Consider the following 14,739-nt stretch of genomic DNA (forward strand, 5'->3'; position numbering starts at 1 on the left):
CAAAAAAACAAACAACCCAATCCAAAAATGGGCAGAAGACCTAAACAGACATTTCTCCAAAGAAGATACACAGATTGCCAACGAACACATGAAAGGATGCTAAACATCACTAATCATTAGAGAAATGCAAGTCAAAACTACAATGAGATATCACCTCACACCGGTCAGAATGGCCATCATCAAAAAATCTACAAACAATAAATGCTGGAGAGGGTGTGGAGAAAAGGGAACCCTCTTGCACTGTTGGTAGGAATGTAAATTGATACAGCCACTATGGAGAACAGTATGGAGATTCCTTAAAAAACTAAAAATAGAACTACCAAATGACCCAGCTATCCCACTACTGGGCATATACCCTGAGAAAACCATAATTCAAAAAGAGTCATGTACCAAAATGTTCACTGCAGCCCTATTTACAATAGCCAGGAGATGGAAGCAACCTAAGTGTCCATCGACAGATGAATGGATAAAGAAGATGTGGCACATATATACAATGGAATATTATTCAGCCATAAAAAGAAACGAAATTGAATTATTTGTAGTGAGGTAGATGGACCTAGAGTCTGTCATACAGAGTGAAGTCAGAAAGAGAAAAATAAATACCATATGCTAACACATATATTTGGAATCTAAAAAAAAAAAAATGGTTCTGAAGAACTTAGAGGCAGGACAGGAATAAAGACACAGACATAGAGAATGGACTTGAGGACACGGGGAGGGGAAGAGTAAGCTGGGAAGAAGTGAGAGAGTGGCATGGACATATATACACTACCAAATGTAAAATAGACAGCTAGTGGGAAGCAGCCACATAGCACAGGGAGATCAGCTTGGTGCTTTGTGTCCCCCCTAGAGGGGTGGGATAGGGAGGGTGGGAGGGAGACGCAAGTGGAAGGAGATATGGGGATATATGTATGCATATAGTTGATTCACTTTGCTGTACAGCAGAAACTAATACACCATTGTAAAGCAATTATACGCCAATAAAGATGTTAAAAAAATTAAAAGAAGAAAAAGAAAAATTACCCAATTAAATGACTTTCACTATTACCTCCTCAGCAAATATCTTAACGTAGAAAAGGTTTGGGTTTATACATTTACCAGAGGTCAGCAAACTACGGCCCACGGGCCACTCGCCCCTTTTATAAATGGAGTTTTCCTGGAACACGGCCACTGGCTGCTTTCACTGCAGGGTTGAAGAGTTGTAGCAGAGACCAATGAAGCCCAAACCCTAAAATATTTACTACCTGATCCTTTAAGTGTGTCACTTCCTGACTTAAACTTCAAATAATATAGTTAAACTGTCCCTTTGTAGGAATAATTCAACTCAACCTCACCCAAATACCAAAATAAGAGGAGAAAGATTTAAAAGACAGCTTAGGAAATCACTCAGTTAATTGTAATCAAGAATTTCGTAAAACGCTAACATGGGGGTAGCTTCATTCTGCCTTGAGCTGCACTATGGGTTTATTTTAAGACAGATCAAAACTGGTACTTTATTGGGCCTCACACATGCTAATTTTTTTGTTTTTGTTATTGCCAATATTTTAAAAATAGGAGCATATGCTTTTTTAAAAAATTAAGGATTCCAGTTATCTCACTAAAATATAAAGGAAGATGGAACAACACTAGAACCATATTCCTACAAGGTAACAACGAGCTGAAGTGACTCCCGTAACGCTGGAGGCTAAGACTCAGCTGGCACTTCACACTGTGCTTGCGCTATCCACTTTTTAAAGTTTTTATTTTGTATTGGAGTACAGTTGAACTAACACAACATTGGTAATCAACTGTCCACTGTTCTTATCACCGAGTTGAGAGGAAAATGAAAATACTGCTTCCATCTGTGGCTACATGAAAAGTAGGAAAAGAAAAGAGAGACCGAGGGTCAAAGGCTTCTCAACACTCAGCTCACCTGTTACCCAACTATCCTGGGTATGTGAGTTTACAACCTCAGGTTTAAGCGATGGCCTCTAGGGAAAACGGCAGAGAAGTACCAGAGAAATCAACAGACCAGAAAGGGCAACAGTTAACTGGATGCTTGCACACATCAAGTGGTAGGGATCTCCCCCATATCTTCTAAAGCAGCCCTACTCCTATTTTGGGGCAATTCTGCCTGTTAAAAAGCTTCTTTGGGGCTTCACTGGTGGCGCAGTGGTTGAGAGTCTGCCTGCCGACGCAGGGGACACGGGTTTGTGCCCCGGTCCGGGAAGATCCCACATGCCACGGAGCGGCTGGGCCCGTGAGCCATGGCCACTGAGCCTAGGCGTCCGGAGCCTGTGCTCCGCAACGGGAGAGGCCGCAGCAGTGAGAGGCCTGCGTACCACAAAAAAAAAAAAAAAAAAAGATTTTTTTTACTTTTTTTGCAACCTCTTAGCAGTCTCTCATTGTTTCAAAACAAAAAGATTAAAAAAAAGAAAGAATCCTTTCCTTACACTGATTAGAAATATGCCTTCATTCCTATACCTTACCTGGTCCTTAACTGTATGGGACAAGTTCAATCCCTCTTCCACCAGAAAGTTCTCTCATTATCTATAGTTACCCAGACCCCCACCAAGAGTCTCCTTTCTCAAGGACTAGAAAAAAAAAAGCAAGACTTGCACCTCTCGTCCTCTGGAGTATTCATTCATTCGACAAATATTTACTGAGCACCCACCATGAGTACCATTCCAGACTCTGCGGATATGACAGTGAACTATGCTCTTGCCTTGTGGAACTTATACTAAATTATTACCTCTAATAAGGTAGCATAAGCTATCATTAGACTTTCCAGTAGCCATACTGTACTAGTTATTGTACTTAAATTCCCTAATTCTTCCTCATATACAGTGCTCAAACTGTACGCTCAAGTCTAACTTGACTTGTTAGGAGTCTAACTGAGTTATTAGACTTCCAAATTTCTTTATGGTCATCATTGCTAAATATTATATTTTTAGAATCTGCTTTTTTCTTCAGTCTGTCAAGAACTTCTGGAATGCAAATTTCTTCTCCACCTGAACGCACACCCTATTCCTTCTGTTTTTTACTGTCTGTAAATCTGATAAATATACCTCTCAGTACAGTCATCCAAATTGGTCATTAAAATTGTTGAATAGGACCAGTACTGAGGTCACTAAGTGCCCCATGGCATGTCCCTAGCATGCACCCAAACAGACACGGATCCATTATTTAGTATGCATGGCTTCTCTCACTCAACAAGCTGAGTCCACCTGATCAGTTTACCATATTTATATCTGTACACAAGAATATTATTGGATTTAGGTCAAACACCTTCCTAAAGTTCAGATACAGTATGTTTGCCAATTTTCTCTAATCATCTTGGGAAAAAGGGGGAAAAACATTTTAAGGGGAAGAGAAGAGTTAAAAAGGAAGAACAATGGAGGGAGGATAGGTCACTGTATAGCTTCCAAAATGAACCAGAAGTCTTTAAAATACTAGGCATATTTTTAAAAAGAAAACTCAGTTTATAAGATGATGGTAATCATACCATGGTCTAAAGAAGATGCTGTCTTTAAGACAATTTATCTAATTATATGAACTCTTATATACACTATAGCTTTGGCCATGGTACAGCAGAACACAATGAGCAAATTTAATCACTGGTAACTGTTTTCTATTGTTAAAGCCAAACCACCTTTTTTTCCCCCAACTAAAAGCTTTTTTGCCTTCGATATGGTCAATGGTGGTTATTAAGAAAATGGAGGGGCTTCCCTGGTGGCGCAGTGGTTGAGAGTCCGCCTGCCGATGCAGGGGACACGGGTTCGTGCCCCGGTCTGGGGGGATCCCACGTGCCGCGGGGCGGCTGGGCCCGTGAGCCATGGCCGCTGAGCCTGTGCGGCCCGCATACCACAAAAAAAGAAAGAAAAAAGAAAACGGAAATGTTTTGAATTTCCACAAGTATATTTGAACTCTATAAGTTCTACAGTTCACATTAGGAGGTCAGGTTGAAATCATATTTTAAAATGCTAATATATATGAATAAGGTACAAAGCATGACACAAAATAACCGTTAGCACTTGGAATTGAAATGAAATAAAAAGATAATCCATGAACATGATAGTGACTGTTGTCTGGCACAAATTCTGAAAGCACTTTCGGCATTTTAAGTGAACCTTACACTTTAAGTAAACTTTCAGAGTTTCATCTTCAAGCTTTAGAGTTAACATCCAGCAAAAGTCATTATACAGACACAACCTGGGGTTTTTGACACCTTGGCAAAAGCTAGATTACAGCTGAGGGTTTTTTCCCACTAAAAAGTAAAGTTTAACCCAACAGCAGTGTAACCAGGTTTATGTGAGGCATGTATAACTTTAAGAAAATAAACTATAAATATTTTAAAACTGTGTACCGAAGTGTTGTTACAAATTATTTAAAAATATTTACTAGCTAAATTTTTCCCGTTTATACCTTTTTAGCCTAGATGTTAATCTACCTTGAAAGTAATAAAATGTGAATTATTGCAAAATACTGTAAATTCGTCATTCTTTAGTAAACTCCCAGAGCGAACAGCAATAGTTTTATTTCACTACTCAGGTAATTAAAGCACAACATTTCACCCTGTCTTACATCATATATGAAACCTAAAAGGTTTCTATCTTATAGTACAGCGGAAGGTGTCTTAAATACAAGTACTATTTACATAAGGGGTGGACTTGCATCCTGTCATGCTATGCCCAATCACTATAATTCTCCTCTCAAAACGTAGTTTGAGAGCCGGGGAATGTTAACCTCCAGAGCACTTCTCCCTCCAAACCGCTTACCTGAATATACTTCCGCTGTGTCTCATCATTTAAAACATGTGCAACGTGCTTGGAAAAAATCTTTTCCCTACCGGTTCTGGCATGGATGCCAACCATAGTGACACCAATGGGCCAAGGGGCATTTCCAATGGCCATCTGGAGGTAAGCATCATTAGCCTAAAAAGAGAGTTGAAGAAGAGATCAGGAGAGCAGAGATATTCTGCTGGTCCAAATTTTCATTTAGTATTTCACAGCCCTTCACGATGAAATTTTCATCCATCTCTTGGGCATGTTGAAAGTATCATCATTCCCATTATTCAAACAAAAGAAATTAAAATATGGGGTGACTGACTGCTTACCGAGGACCACAAATGTCTGTGGAAAAACAGAAACCAACACTAACCCAGGGGGTAAAAAGACAAAACATTCCTTTGCAGCCTTGGTGCACTGGAAGTTAATACATTTCAGATCTGGAATTACCAGGCAGGTAATTTGATGCACTGACAAAAACTCTAGTCTGAGTTTCCGTTAGGCCTAGTCTTCTCCCTAGGTGGTCACAGAGAAGACAGAGGCTAACTAGTTTTTCATAATCCAACCTGAAACTACAACTACTCCCTGCACAGCAGGGCAGACCTCTGAAAGCAGTGTGGGCTCTGTGTGCTGGGACCATCACATCGGGTCCATAGCAGATGTGTAAACAGAGATTAAATACTGGCCCTCGAGCCAAACAGCTAAAGGATGAGATCACTTCACTTTGGCCCCCAAAACCTCCCACCTGCCAAGAACCTTAAAAGCAACAAAGTGAGAAGAGAGAAAGCAATGAAGAAAAATGGCTCTTTTTCTAAACCAAGCCTGGCTACCTGGGCTGGGGTGGGGGACAAAACAGAAAGCAAGTAAACTCTAAAAGACCCCAACGGTTTCAGAGAGGCTTACACAGCCAGGCCTCAAAGAGATCTTCATTTAAAAATCAAACAACTATGAGACTGATATACTGAATTTTAAAACGGCATATACACATTTTTTTAAATCCCTGATACTCGTGTGTGTAAAGTTTAATACTGGATATTAACTGATAAAATTTCCAATATTCAGTTTCCCCAAATTTCCAAAGAAGAGTGTCCTAATATTAAGTTTTAGTTCTTTCTGTACTTTATATAAAATAAACTTTCACCAGCTTCTCATATACGAGAATGAGAAAAGTATCAAGAGGGAAGGCATCGCCTCTAGTAGGCAAGTGCCGTGAATTCCTTCTGCTCTGATGGTGACCTTATCCATCCATCCCAACGCAATCATCCCTGGTAAGCTCCAGGCAACTCACAGAAACTATCCAAAAATAAAACTCATAGCTATAAAGCAGAAACACTTTCTTTGACTAACCAACAGGCTCTCATCTAGAGGGACTAAAAACACTACTTTAGGCCATTGGCATGAGGCTCTCATCAAGGAGATCTCCAGTCACCCAGGATCACCCACTGTCCCTTCTGAGGACAGACACTCAGAGCACAGGAATAAGCAACGCATCCCCACTTTTCTGGCAGAGCCCCATCGAGGCTCTGGAACTGTCACTGGAGATGCTGCACGGACCCCTCCACTCCTCTCTTGGGAGGCACAGCCGCTGGAAGCCTCCCTCCTCAAACTCGGCTGATGGCCCACGAGCAGGGGTGCACTTCCAATCCCATTAGTGGTGCAAGAGGCCCTTCTCTTCTTGTTCGCCACACGGACTGATGGCCTTCCACCTCCTTTCTAAACTCTACCCAGGAAGCACATGGACCCCAGAGCTCTCTCCTCTGCCACCTGGTCCCAGAGTCCACTCAGGAATAAAGACACTGCGGCAGGGGAAGTCTCCCCTCCTGGGCTTTGCTATTGTCGCAGTACTGAAATGGGAGAGAGAAATTCTGGCAGCCTCACTTAGAACATTTTCTCAGAGAAAACAGCATAAAGGGCAGTTAAATTCCACTGTATCATTAGTACGATGGTTCAGCTATATTATGGATTAAGTAGGTTTTTATAGCTGGCCTGGGAAACTAATCTACGTAACATTGCTTCTACGGGAAAATTTGTTCCAAGCCATAATCAACAATCTAAAAACTTTGAAATTCAATCCCATTCATGAAATGAACGGCTGCCTATATCCAGTTTGTGAAGAATCTTTACACCTTCCTTAAAAATGACTAAAAAATACAGTGCGGTCTTAAACTTGATTATTCATGCCTAACAATAAAGCTAATATATTAGAAAATGCAAGTTTTTTTTACTACTAATTCATTTCACATCTATTCTTAAATCTTCTATCAAAATACTCCCACACGAGATGAACATATTATGTACACAACCTACGCATGCTCATAAACATAATTCTGATGCACGGCATGGTAATGTACCTTCACATATTCCCTCTGCAACATGAATTTAATGATATCTGTTATGGATTCTTTAATATCAGCAGGAAGATTCTGGAAAAGAAAAAAAAGCGTAACTAAATTTTGGAAGCTACAGTGTGTAGTTACAGACTGCATTTATTCTAACTTTATATATTCTATTTTTTTTAAATCAGTTAACAAAAGCATTTTTCGTGAAACCTCACCCTTTTCCGTAGCTTTCTGAAAAGGGGTCTGAGATAGGACTCGGTCTGTTTCTGAGTAGCACTGTTGAGTTTACCCTGTACGCTGCGCTTCACATAATCCTCTCTGGCATTCAGCTCCTTAGCCCAAACACCAAGAAGAAACTGTGGGAAAAAAGGGTAAATTTAGACTACAATGCCACCCAGTGGTTCTGTAAGCTTAAAAGTTCTCTGATGCACAAAATGGTATACACTCATCCTTAGAGTAAATGTCTTGACTGATTAAAACATCAACCAATATGTAACTAATGAACTATCTCTGCTTACTGCATCACGTATGTTTTAATGTAGTACCTTTGGCAAGTCACAGACTTCCCTATTCTACACCTCTCCCAGCTCAGATGCGATCCATTTCCCCTGAAAGAGCTATCAAATTTCACCGGCAACTGCTTGACAGAAATAAACTTTTACTTGTATTCTATCACATAAAATTCAACCTACCTAGACTCATCAGCCATAATGCCATATGTGCTGTGATATTTAATCAATCTTCCAGGGATGATGTTGTAGTATTTGGACTTTCTACTTTTGCAGTAGAGACCACAATTCAATTAAAAATTCCCTCTAAAGTGCCTGACCAAAGGAGAAGGAAGGAAAAAAACGAACGAAAATAAAAGAAACTATGATCAGCCCCCATCCTGCCCCAGAAAACTACCCAGGTGCCCCCTGAGTTAAACTGCACAAAGAGCATCCTTCCCAGAGGCAGGTAAACACTGAGGGCTGAGGAAGCCATACTCCCCTAGCGGTGTTACCTATGCATGTCCTACATAGGGAGAGGCTGTCACTCAAAGAGGAAATTCTAGTTCATGTTAGATCCCACCACGCCCTAGCTAACTCCATGCCAAATCCTCAACAGATTGAGAATCTTGATGACTAATTATGTTGTATTTAAACTGTAAACACAAGTAAAAGCATTTCTTGCATTTATATCTCTTGTTCTGAACACAAATAACGTGTGAATAAATGTTAAAAGGAATCTGGGATTTGCACATACGCTACCTAAACCACTGAAAGAGGAATTCCAGGAAGGATGAATGAGCTAAATCCCAAGTCTCTGAAAGGCTGCTCGAGTGTTTGCTTTTTTCCCTGTCAACGTCTTCCCACCTCCTTCCCTTCCTTAGTGTCATCATCTCTCAGAAAAGCTTCTCCTTATTGCACTCCTTCCCAGAGTGTTTAAAAACAAATTTTTAATCCTTAGAACTTCTTGTTCATTCCACTGCTATGATTCTTTTCGGTGTATTTACATTAATAAGTCAGCTTTACAAGTGCTATGAAGAAAGTAAATATACATTTTCCTCATTTAACCTCTATATCCAAGCACATAGCAATATCATAAACACCGTACGTGCAGAAATGTTTAGTGAGGATTTCCCTTTGCAGTCTGTAACTCTTGAACAATTCAAAAATGAAAACCCAAAAAAACCCCAAAAAACAGAAAGTACGACCAGTTCTTAACTAAAGAAAACGTGTCCCCCTTTCCTAACCAAAAAGTACATACCTTCAGGAATTTGGTAATGATGTCCATGTCTTTATGATCATCACCTTTTCCTAAAGACTCTCCCAGTGCCTGAAGAAAAAGAATGCTTCTGTTCATTAGTCAAGAGCAACAGCGGAATACATACATTATCAACACCAGACTAAACATGGCTCTTTATTACATATACATATGGTCCGATTTAAAATCCTGATGGAATTTCTAGATAGATTTAAAAAAAAGACAATTGGCCATTTTAAATTTAGAGAGCATGTTATCTTTTATGACTCAAAGAGGGAGTAAAGGGAATGACTGCTAATGAACATGAACAAGGTTTATATTTAGGGGAACAAAATGCTCTAAACTTAGATTGTGATGATGGTTGTAGCAACCTGTGAATATACTAAAAACCACTGAATTGTACACATTAAATGGATAAATTGTATAGTATGTGACTATCTCCAAAGCTGTTTGAAACGAAGGAAAAAAGAAAAAAATGTCCAGAACTGGTTGCTCACACCAATTACTGCAGTAAAATTTAGGGGGTCGAGGTATAATTAAAAGGACATCTTCCTTAACTACAGTCTCACTCACAGCATGCAATGTGGGTTAAGAGCCAGGAACGAAAGGTGACAGAAAAAATAACTGTTTTATTAACCATTAAGAACTTTAAACTAAGTCATTATTTCTGTTCATGCTAGACATTTAGATAATACAACTTTTAAATAAGATTACATATATCACTCCACATTCAACACACTGGCAAAAATAAGAAAGCAAGATACTGCCAGGTGTTGGCAGGGACGCAGGGATACAAGACACTCACACACTGCTGGTGGAGGGTGGAGACTGGCAAACCCATTACAGAGAGCAATTTGGCAGTACTCAGACAAGTTAAACATATATCAGAAGCAATCCTGCTTCTGCTCCAGAGGGGTCATGTGCAAGACTGTTTGTCACAAAGCTGTCTGTGGTAACAGGGAGCTGGGAGCAATCTCACTGTCTGTCATGATGGCGAACAAAAAGTAAAAGGCAGTGAATGCCACAGTGTATGAAATGCTATGTTAACAGTTAAAATCAAAGGTTTAGATGTACCTAAGGTATCAAGGATGGAACTTAACATAGTTCTAAGTGGGAAAAAAGTGAACAGAATGAAGAATTTCACAGTAAAATATCATTTATGTGTATACCAAAACACATGCAGACAAAACACTACTGGTTCTACAAGACCATCAACAGATCAAAGGATACATATCAGAGTGAATACTTTTGAAGGCAGGAAGTAGGTGAATGTGTATAGAAAATGAGAAAAAAGCGAGTGAATAAACACAAGGCACGAAACAGAAGAAGGGCCTTTGTAGTGACCAAAGACGCCAGCACGCTGTACACTGAAGAGTCTGAGGAGCTCAACCATCTGCTGCAGGGAACGAAAGGCGTGACGGGGAATCAGGGAAGGTGGTGGAGGGATCACCTCTAACTCTTCAATCGTGGTGTTTTCTTCATGAACTTTCAAATCATTCTGGGTGTCTTCCTCTCCAGGTTCTTGGCCACCCACAATTTCATTCAGGTACTGCTGATCAATCTTATCCAAAGCTGCTTTCAGATCATTCCTCAATCCCTGAGGAAAGGTAAAAAGTTACATCCGGTATGAAATTTCACTGATGTTTCACTTCTGATTTTTTTCTCTAATAATGAGTATAATCCACTTTTTTCTCCACAAAGAAACTCAAATAATATTTCAATTTATTATACAGCTATCACCACTGTCCATGCAAAGTCAATTCTTATGAACATATTTAAATTTAAAAGAATGTACACACAACAGGTAATCTGATGGTCAGAAAAATAAAACATACGAGTGACAAATCCAAATAAGAATAAGCGTTAATGCTGTAATTTTCTAATGAGGCCCTAGTGAAAGTGACCAGGTCTCCACTGGTCCCCAACCCATTCTCCTGGTTCACTGAAAATGTCTAACAACTGCAACTATTGATACTTTGAACTCCCAAAACATTTGGAAATGTCAACAGTATAAAACCAGGGTCTCAACCATATCCTAGGATTTCACTATGTTTCTAACAAACCAGCAAATTCCACGTTCTATTCACTTCCAGTTTGTGACCACTTGGTAAAACTGGAAGCCTTAAAGCTAGACCCTTGGCATATACCACATTCAAAAATTAACTCAAAATGGATCAAAGACCCAAATGTAAGAGCTAAAACTATAAAACTCTTAGAGTTAACTAACAAAACAGAAAACAACCTGATTTTAAATGGACAAAGGACTTTAACAGATGACATACGAACGGCCAGTACGTAAATGAAAAGATGCTCAACATCACTAGTCATTAAGGAAATGCAAATCAAACCACAAAGAGATGCCACTTCACAGCCATTAGGATGAATATTATCAGCAGAAAACAGAAACTAACAACTTGGCTAGGATATGGAGAAACAGACCCTAGTGCACTGCTGGAAATGTGAAATGGTACAGCTGCTGTGGAAAATGGTACGGCAATATCTGAAAAAGTTAAACATACCCACACCAAGATACATTACAATGTCCAAAGTTAAAGACAACTACAGTACAACATAGGCGGAGCAGTCTTTGACATAAATCTTAGCAATACTCTCTTTAATCAGTCTTTAAGGCAAAAGAAATAAAAGCAAAACCAAACAAACGGGACGTGATTACACTTGAAAGCTTTTGCACAGCAAGGAAACCATCAACACAAAAAGACAACCTACTGAATGGGAGAAAATATTTATAAATGATGTGACCCACAAGGGGTTAATATCCAAAATATACAAACAGCTCGTACAACTCAATATCAAAAAACAACCCAATCCAAACATGGTCAGAAGACCTGAACAGACATTTCTCCAAAGAAGACATGCAGATGGCTAACAGGCACATGAAAAGATGCTCCACATCACTAATTATTAGAGAAATGCAAATCAAAACTACAATGAGGTATCACCTCACACCTGTCAGAATGGCCATCATCGAAAAGTCTACTAAACAAAAGTTGCAGAGGATGTGGAGAAAAGGGAACCCTCATACACTGTTGGTAGGAATGAAAATTGAGAGAGCCACTATGGAAAACAGTATTCAGATTCCTTAAACTAAAAATAGAACTACCATATGATCCAGCAATCCCACTCCTGGGTATATACCCAGAAAAAGTGAAAATACTAAATTCGAAAAGATACATGCACCCCAATGGTCACAGCAGCACTATTTATGATAGCCAAGACATGGAAGCAACCCAAGTGCCCAACAGGTGACTGGATTAAGAAGATGTGACACACACACACACACACACACACACACACAGGAATATTACTCAGCCATAAAAAAAAGAATGAAATTCTGCCATTTGCAACAACATGGATGGACCTGGAGAGTATTATGCTTAGTGAAATAAGTCAGACAGAGAAAGACAAATACTGTATGATATCACCCATATGTGGAAACAAAAAAATAATACAAATGAAAGTATATGCAAAACAGAAAGAGACAGATATCGAAAACAAACTTGTGGTTACCAAGGGGGGAAGGAAAGGAGAGAGGGACAAATTAGGGGTATCGGAGTAACAGATACAAACTATTATATTTAAAATAGATAAGCAACAAGGATATACTGTATAGCACAGGGAATTATACCCAATATCTTGTAATAACCTATAATGGAATATAATCTGCAAAAACCTGAATCACTATGCTCTATACCCGAAATTAACACAATACTGTAAAACAACTATACTTCAATTAAAAAAAAAAAAGTTAAAGAAGGAGAGCATCTTAAAAGCAGCAAGAGAAAAACAACTTGTTTTGTACAAGGGAACCCCGCTCCCCCATAAGACTATCAGGAGATTTTTTTCAGCAGAAACTTTGCAGACCAGGAGGGAGTGGCACAATATATTCAAAGTGCTAAAAGAATAAACTTCCAAGAACACTCTATCCAGCAAAATTATCATTCAGAATTGAAGGAGCAACAGTTTCCAGAGAAGCAAAAGCTAAAGGAGTTCATCATCACTAAACCAGCCTTATAAGAAATATTAAAGAGACTTCTTTAAGCTGGCAAGAAACGGCACTAATTAATAACAAGAAAACATATGAAAGTATGTATCTCACTGGTAAAGGTAAATATATAGTAAAAGCAGTGAATTAATCACTCATAAAGCTAGTTTGAAGATTAAAAGACAAAAGTAGTAAAAACAACTCTAACTACAACAATTAGTTAAGGGCTACACGAGACAAAAAGATGTCAAATGTGGTATCAGAAAAATAAAACGTGGAGGGAGGGGAGTAAAAATTGTAGAGCTTCAGAATGTGTTCAAATTTATGAACTTTTAGACTGCTCCAGTTATTTCTAAAATAAATAAATCACAGGGATATAATGTACAGCATAGTGACTAAAGGTAATAATACTGTATTGCATCTTTCAAAGTTACTTCGAGAGTAGATCTCTAAAAAAAAAGTTCTCATCACAAGAAAAAAAAATTTTGTTGTAACTCTGTATGGTGATGAATATTAACTAGATTATAGTGGTGATCATATAAAATCATTATGCTGTACACCTGAAATTAATGTTATATGTCAGTTATACCCCAGTTTTTAAAAAGTACATAAGAAACTCTAGTATTTGGGACAGGCTTGAATAAGATTAGAATACAGCAGGTTGTAATAAATTAATATTAAAAGCTAGGAGATTTTTCAAGTAATGAAATGAGCAGTAGAAAAATTAAATCAGGTAACAAAAACTGAATAGTTCACATTAGCATTTTAAACTGTCTTTTGATAAGGAAAATGACTCAAGAGATAGAAGAGAAACAAATATCGGTGAAATGAAGCATTACAAAACCACTTACTCTTTCCAAGAATTTAAGTTAGAAAAGTTCAGATAGGACTGAAAATAAAGAAAAACAAATTGCTGTACACATTAATAATATAAATGAAGAAAAAATTTTAAATTCATTATGCTTTAAAAAAAAGTTAGGTTTTCCCTGGTGGCGCAGTGGTTGAGAGTCCGCCTGCCGATGTAGGGGACACGGGTTTGTGCCCCGGTCCGGGAGAACCCCACGTGCCGCGGAGCAGCTGGGCCCGTGAGCCATGGCCACCAGGCCTGCATGTCTGGAGCCTGTGCTCCGCGGCAGGAGAGGCCACAGAGGTGGGAGGCCCGCGTACCGCAAAAAAAAAAAAAAAAAAGTTAGACACAGAATCACCGTATGATCTAGCAATTCCACTTCTGGGAATATATGCAAAAGAAGTGAAGGCAGGGACTCGAACAGATATTTATATACTTGTGTCCATAGCAGGATTATACACAATAGCCAAAAGGTAGAAGCAACCCACATGTCCATCGAGGGTGAATGGATAAACAAAATGGGGTCCATATATACAATGGAGTATTACTCAGCCTTAAAAAGGCAGGAAATGCTGACATCTGCTACAAAGCAGCTGCACCTTTAAGGCAGCATTCTAAGTTAGAAGGCCAGTCCAAGGAGCCTTCAGATGACCTCAGCCACAGCCCTCACCTGACTGTATCACATGCAAGACCCCAAGCAAAAAACTGCCCAACTTACTTAGCCCAATTGAACCACAGAACTGTGAGGGAGAATGATAAATTACCTTAGGTTACTAGGTTTCAGGGTGGTTTGTTACCATCATAGATGACTGAGAAAGATTTTATAATAATGAATTGTTTTAAGCTGTAAGTTTTGGGGTGGATTGTTACACAGCCACAGATAACCACACCTGTCTCTCACTGAAAGAGCAAGTTAATAAGGCCACAGAAGATCTGAACACCACCACTGTAACTGACATTTATCCAAAGCATAAAACATACTCTTTTCAAGAGCCCATGGAATATTCGCCAAGACAGACCATAATCTGTGCCATAAAA

The 14,739-nt window shown here is 39.0% G+C and overlaps 1 protein-coding gene across 3 annotated transcripts in view; it reads right to left on the reverse strand.

Moving 5' to 3' along the window:
* Positions 1 to 14,739, reverse strand: part of PRPF18 (pre-mRNA processing factor 18) — a 53,217-nt gene that overhangs the window by 17,706 nt on the left and 20,772 nt on the right. For 2 of the 3 annotated variants that reach the window (XM_024739371.1, XM_024739447.1), the window contains 5 exons: positions 10,302 to 10,448; positions 8,855 to 8,923; positions 7,321 to 7,461; positions 7,118 to 7,189; positions 4,758 to 4,913 (listed from right to left, as the gene is read on the reverse strand). In XM_024739371.1, the coding sequence (XP_024595139.1) occupies positions 4,758 to 4,913; positions 7,118 to 7,189; positions 7,321 to 7,461; positions 8,855 to 8,923; positions 10,302 to 10,448 (585 nt within the window). The remainder of the gene's footprint in view (positions 1 to 4,757; positions 4,914 to 7,117; positions 7,190 to 7,320; positions 7,462 to 8,854; positions 8,924 to 10,301; positions 10,449 to 14,739) is intronic. The other variant, XM_024739509.1, reaches the window with a different exon arrangement.

This window comes from Neophocaena asiaeorientalis, unplaced genomic scaffold (assembly GCF_003031525.2).
Source record: "Neophocaena asiaeorientalis asiaeorientalis breed wild unplaced genomic scaffold, Neophocaena_asiaeorientalis_V1.1 scaffold889, whole genome shotgun sequence".
Classification (NCBI taxonomy): Eukaryota; Metazoa; Chordata; class Mammalia; order Artiodactyla; family Phocoenidae; genus Neophocaena; species Neophocaena asiaeorientalis.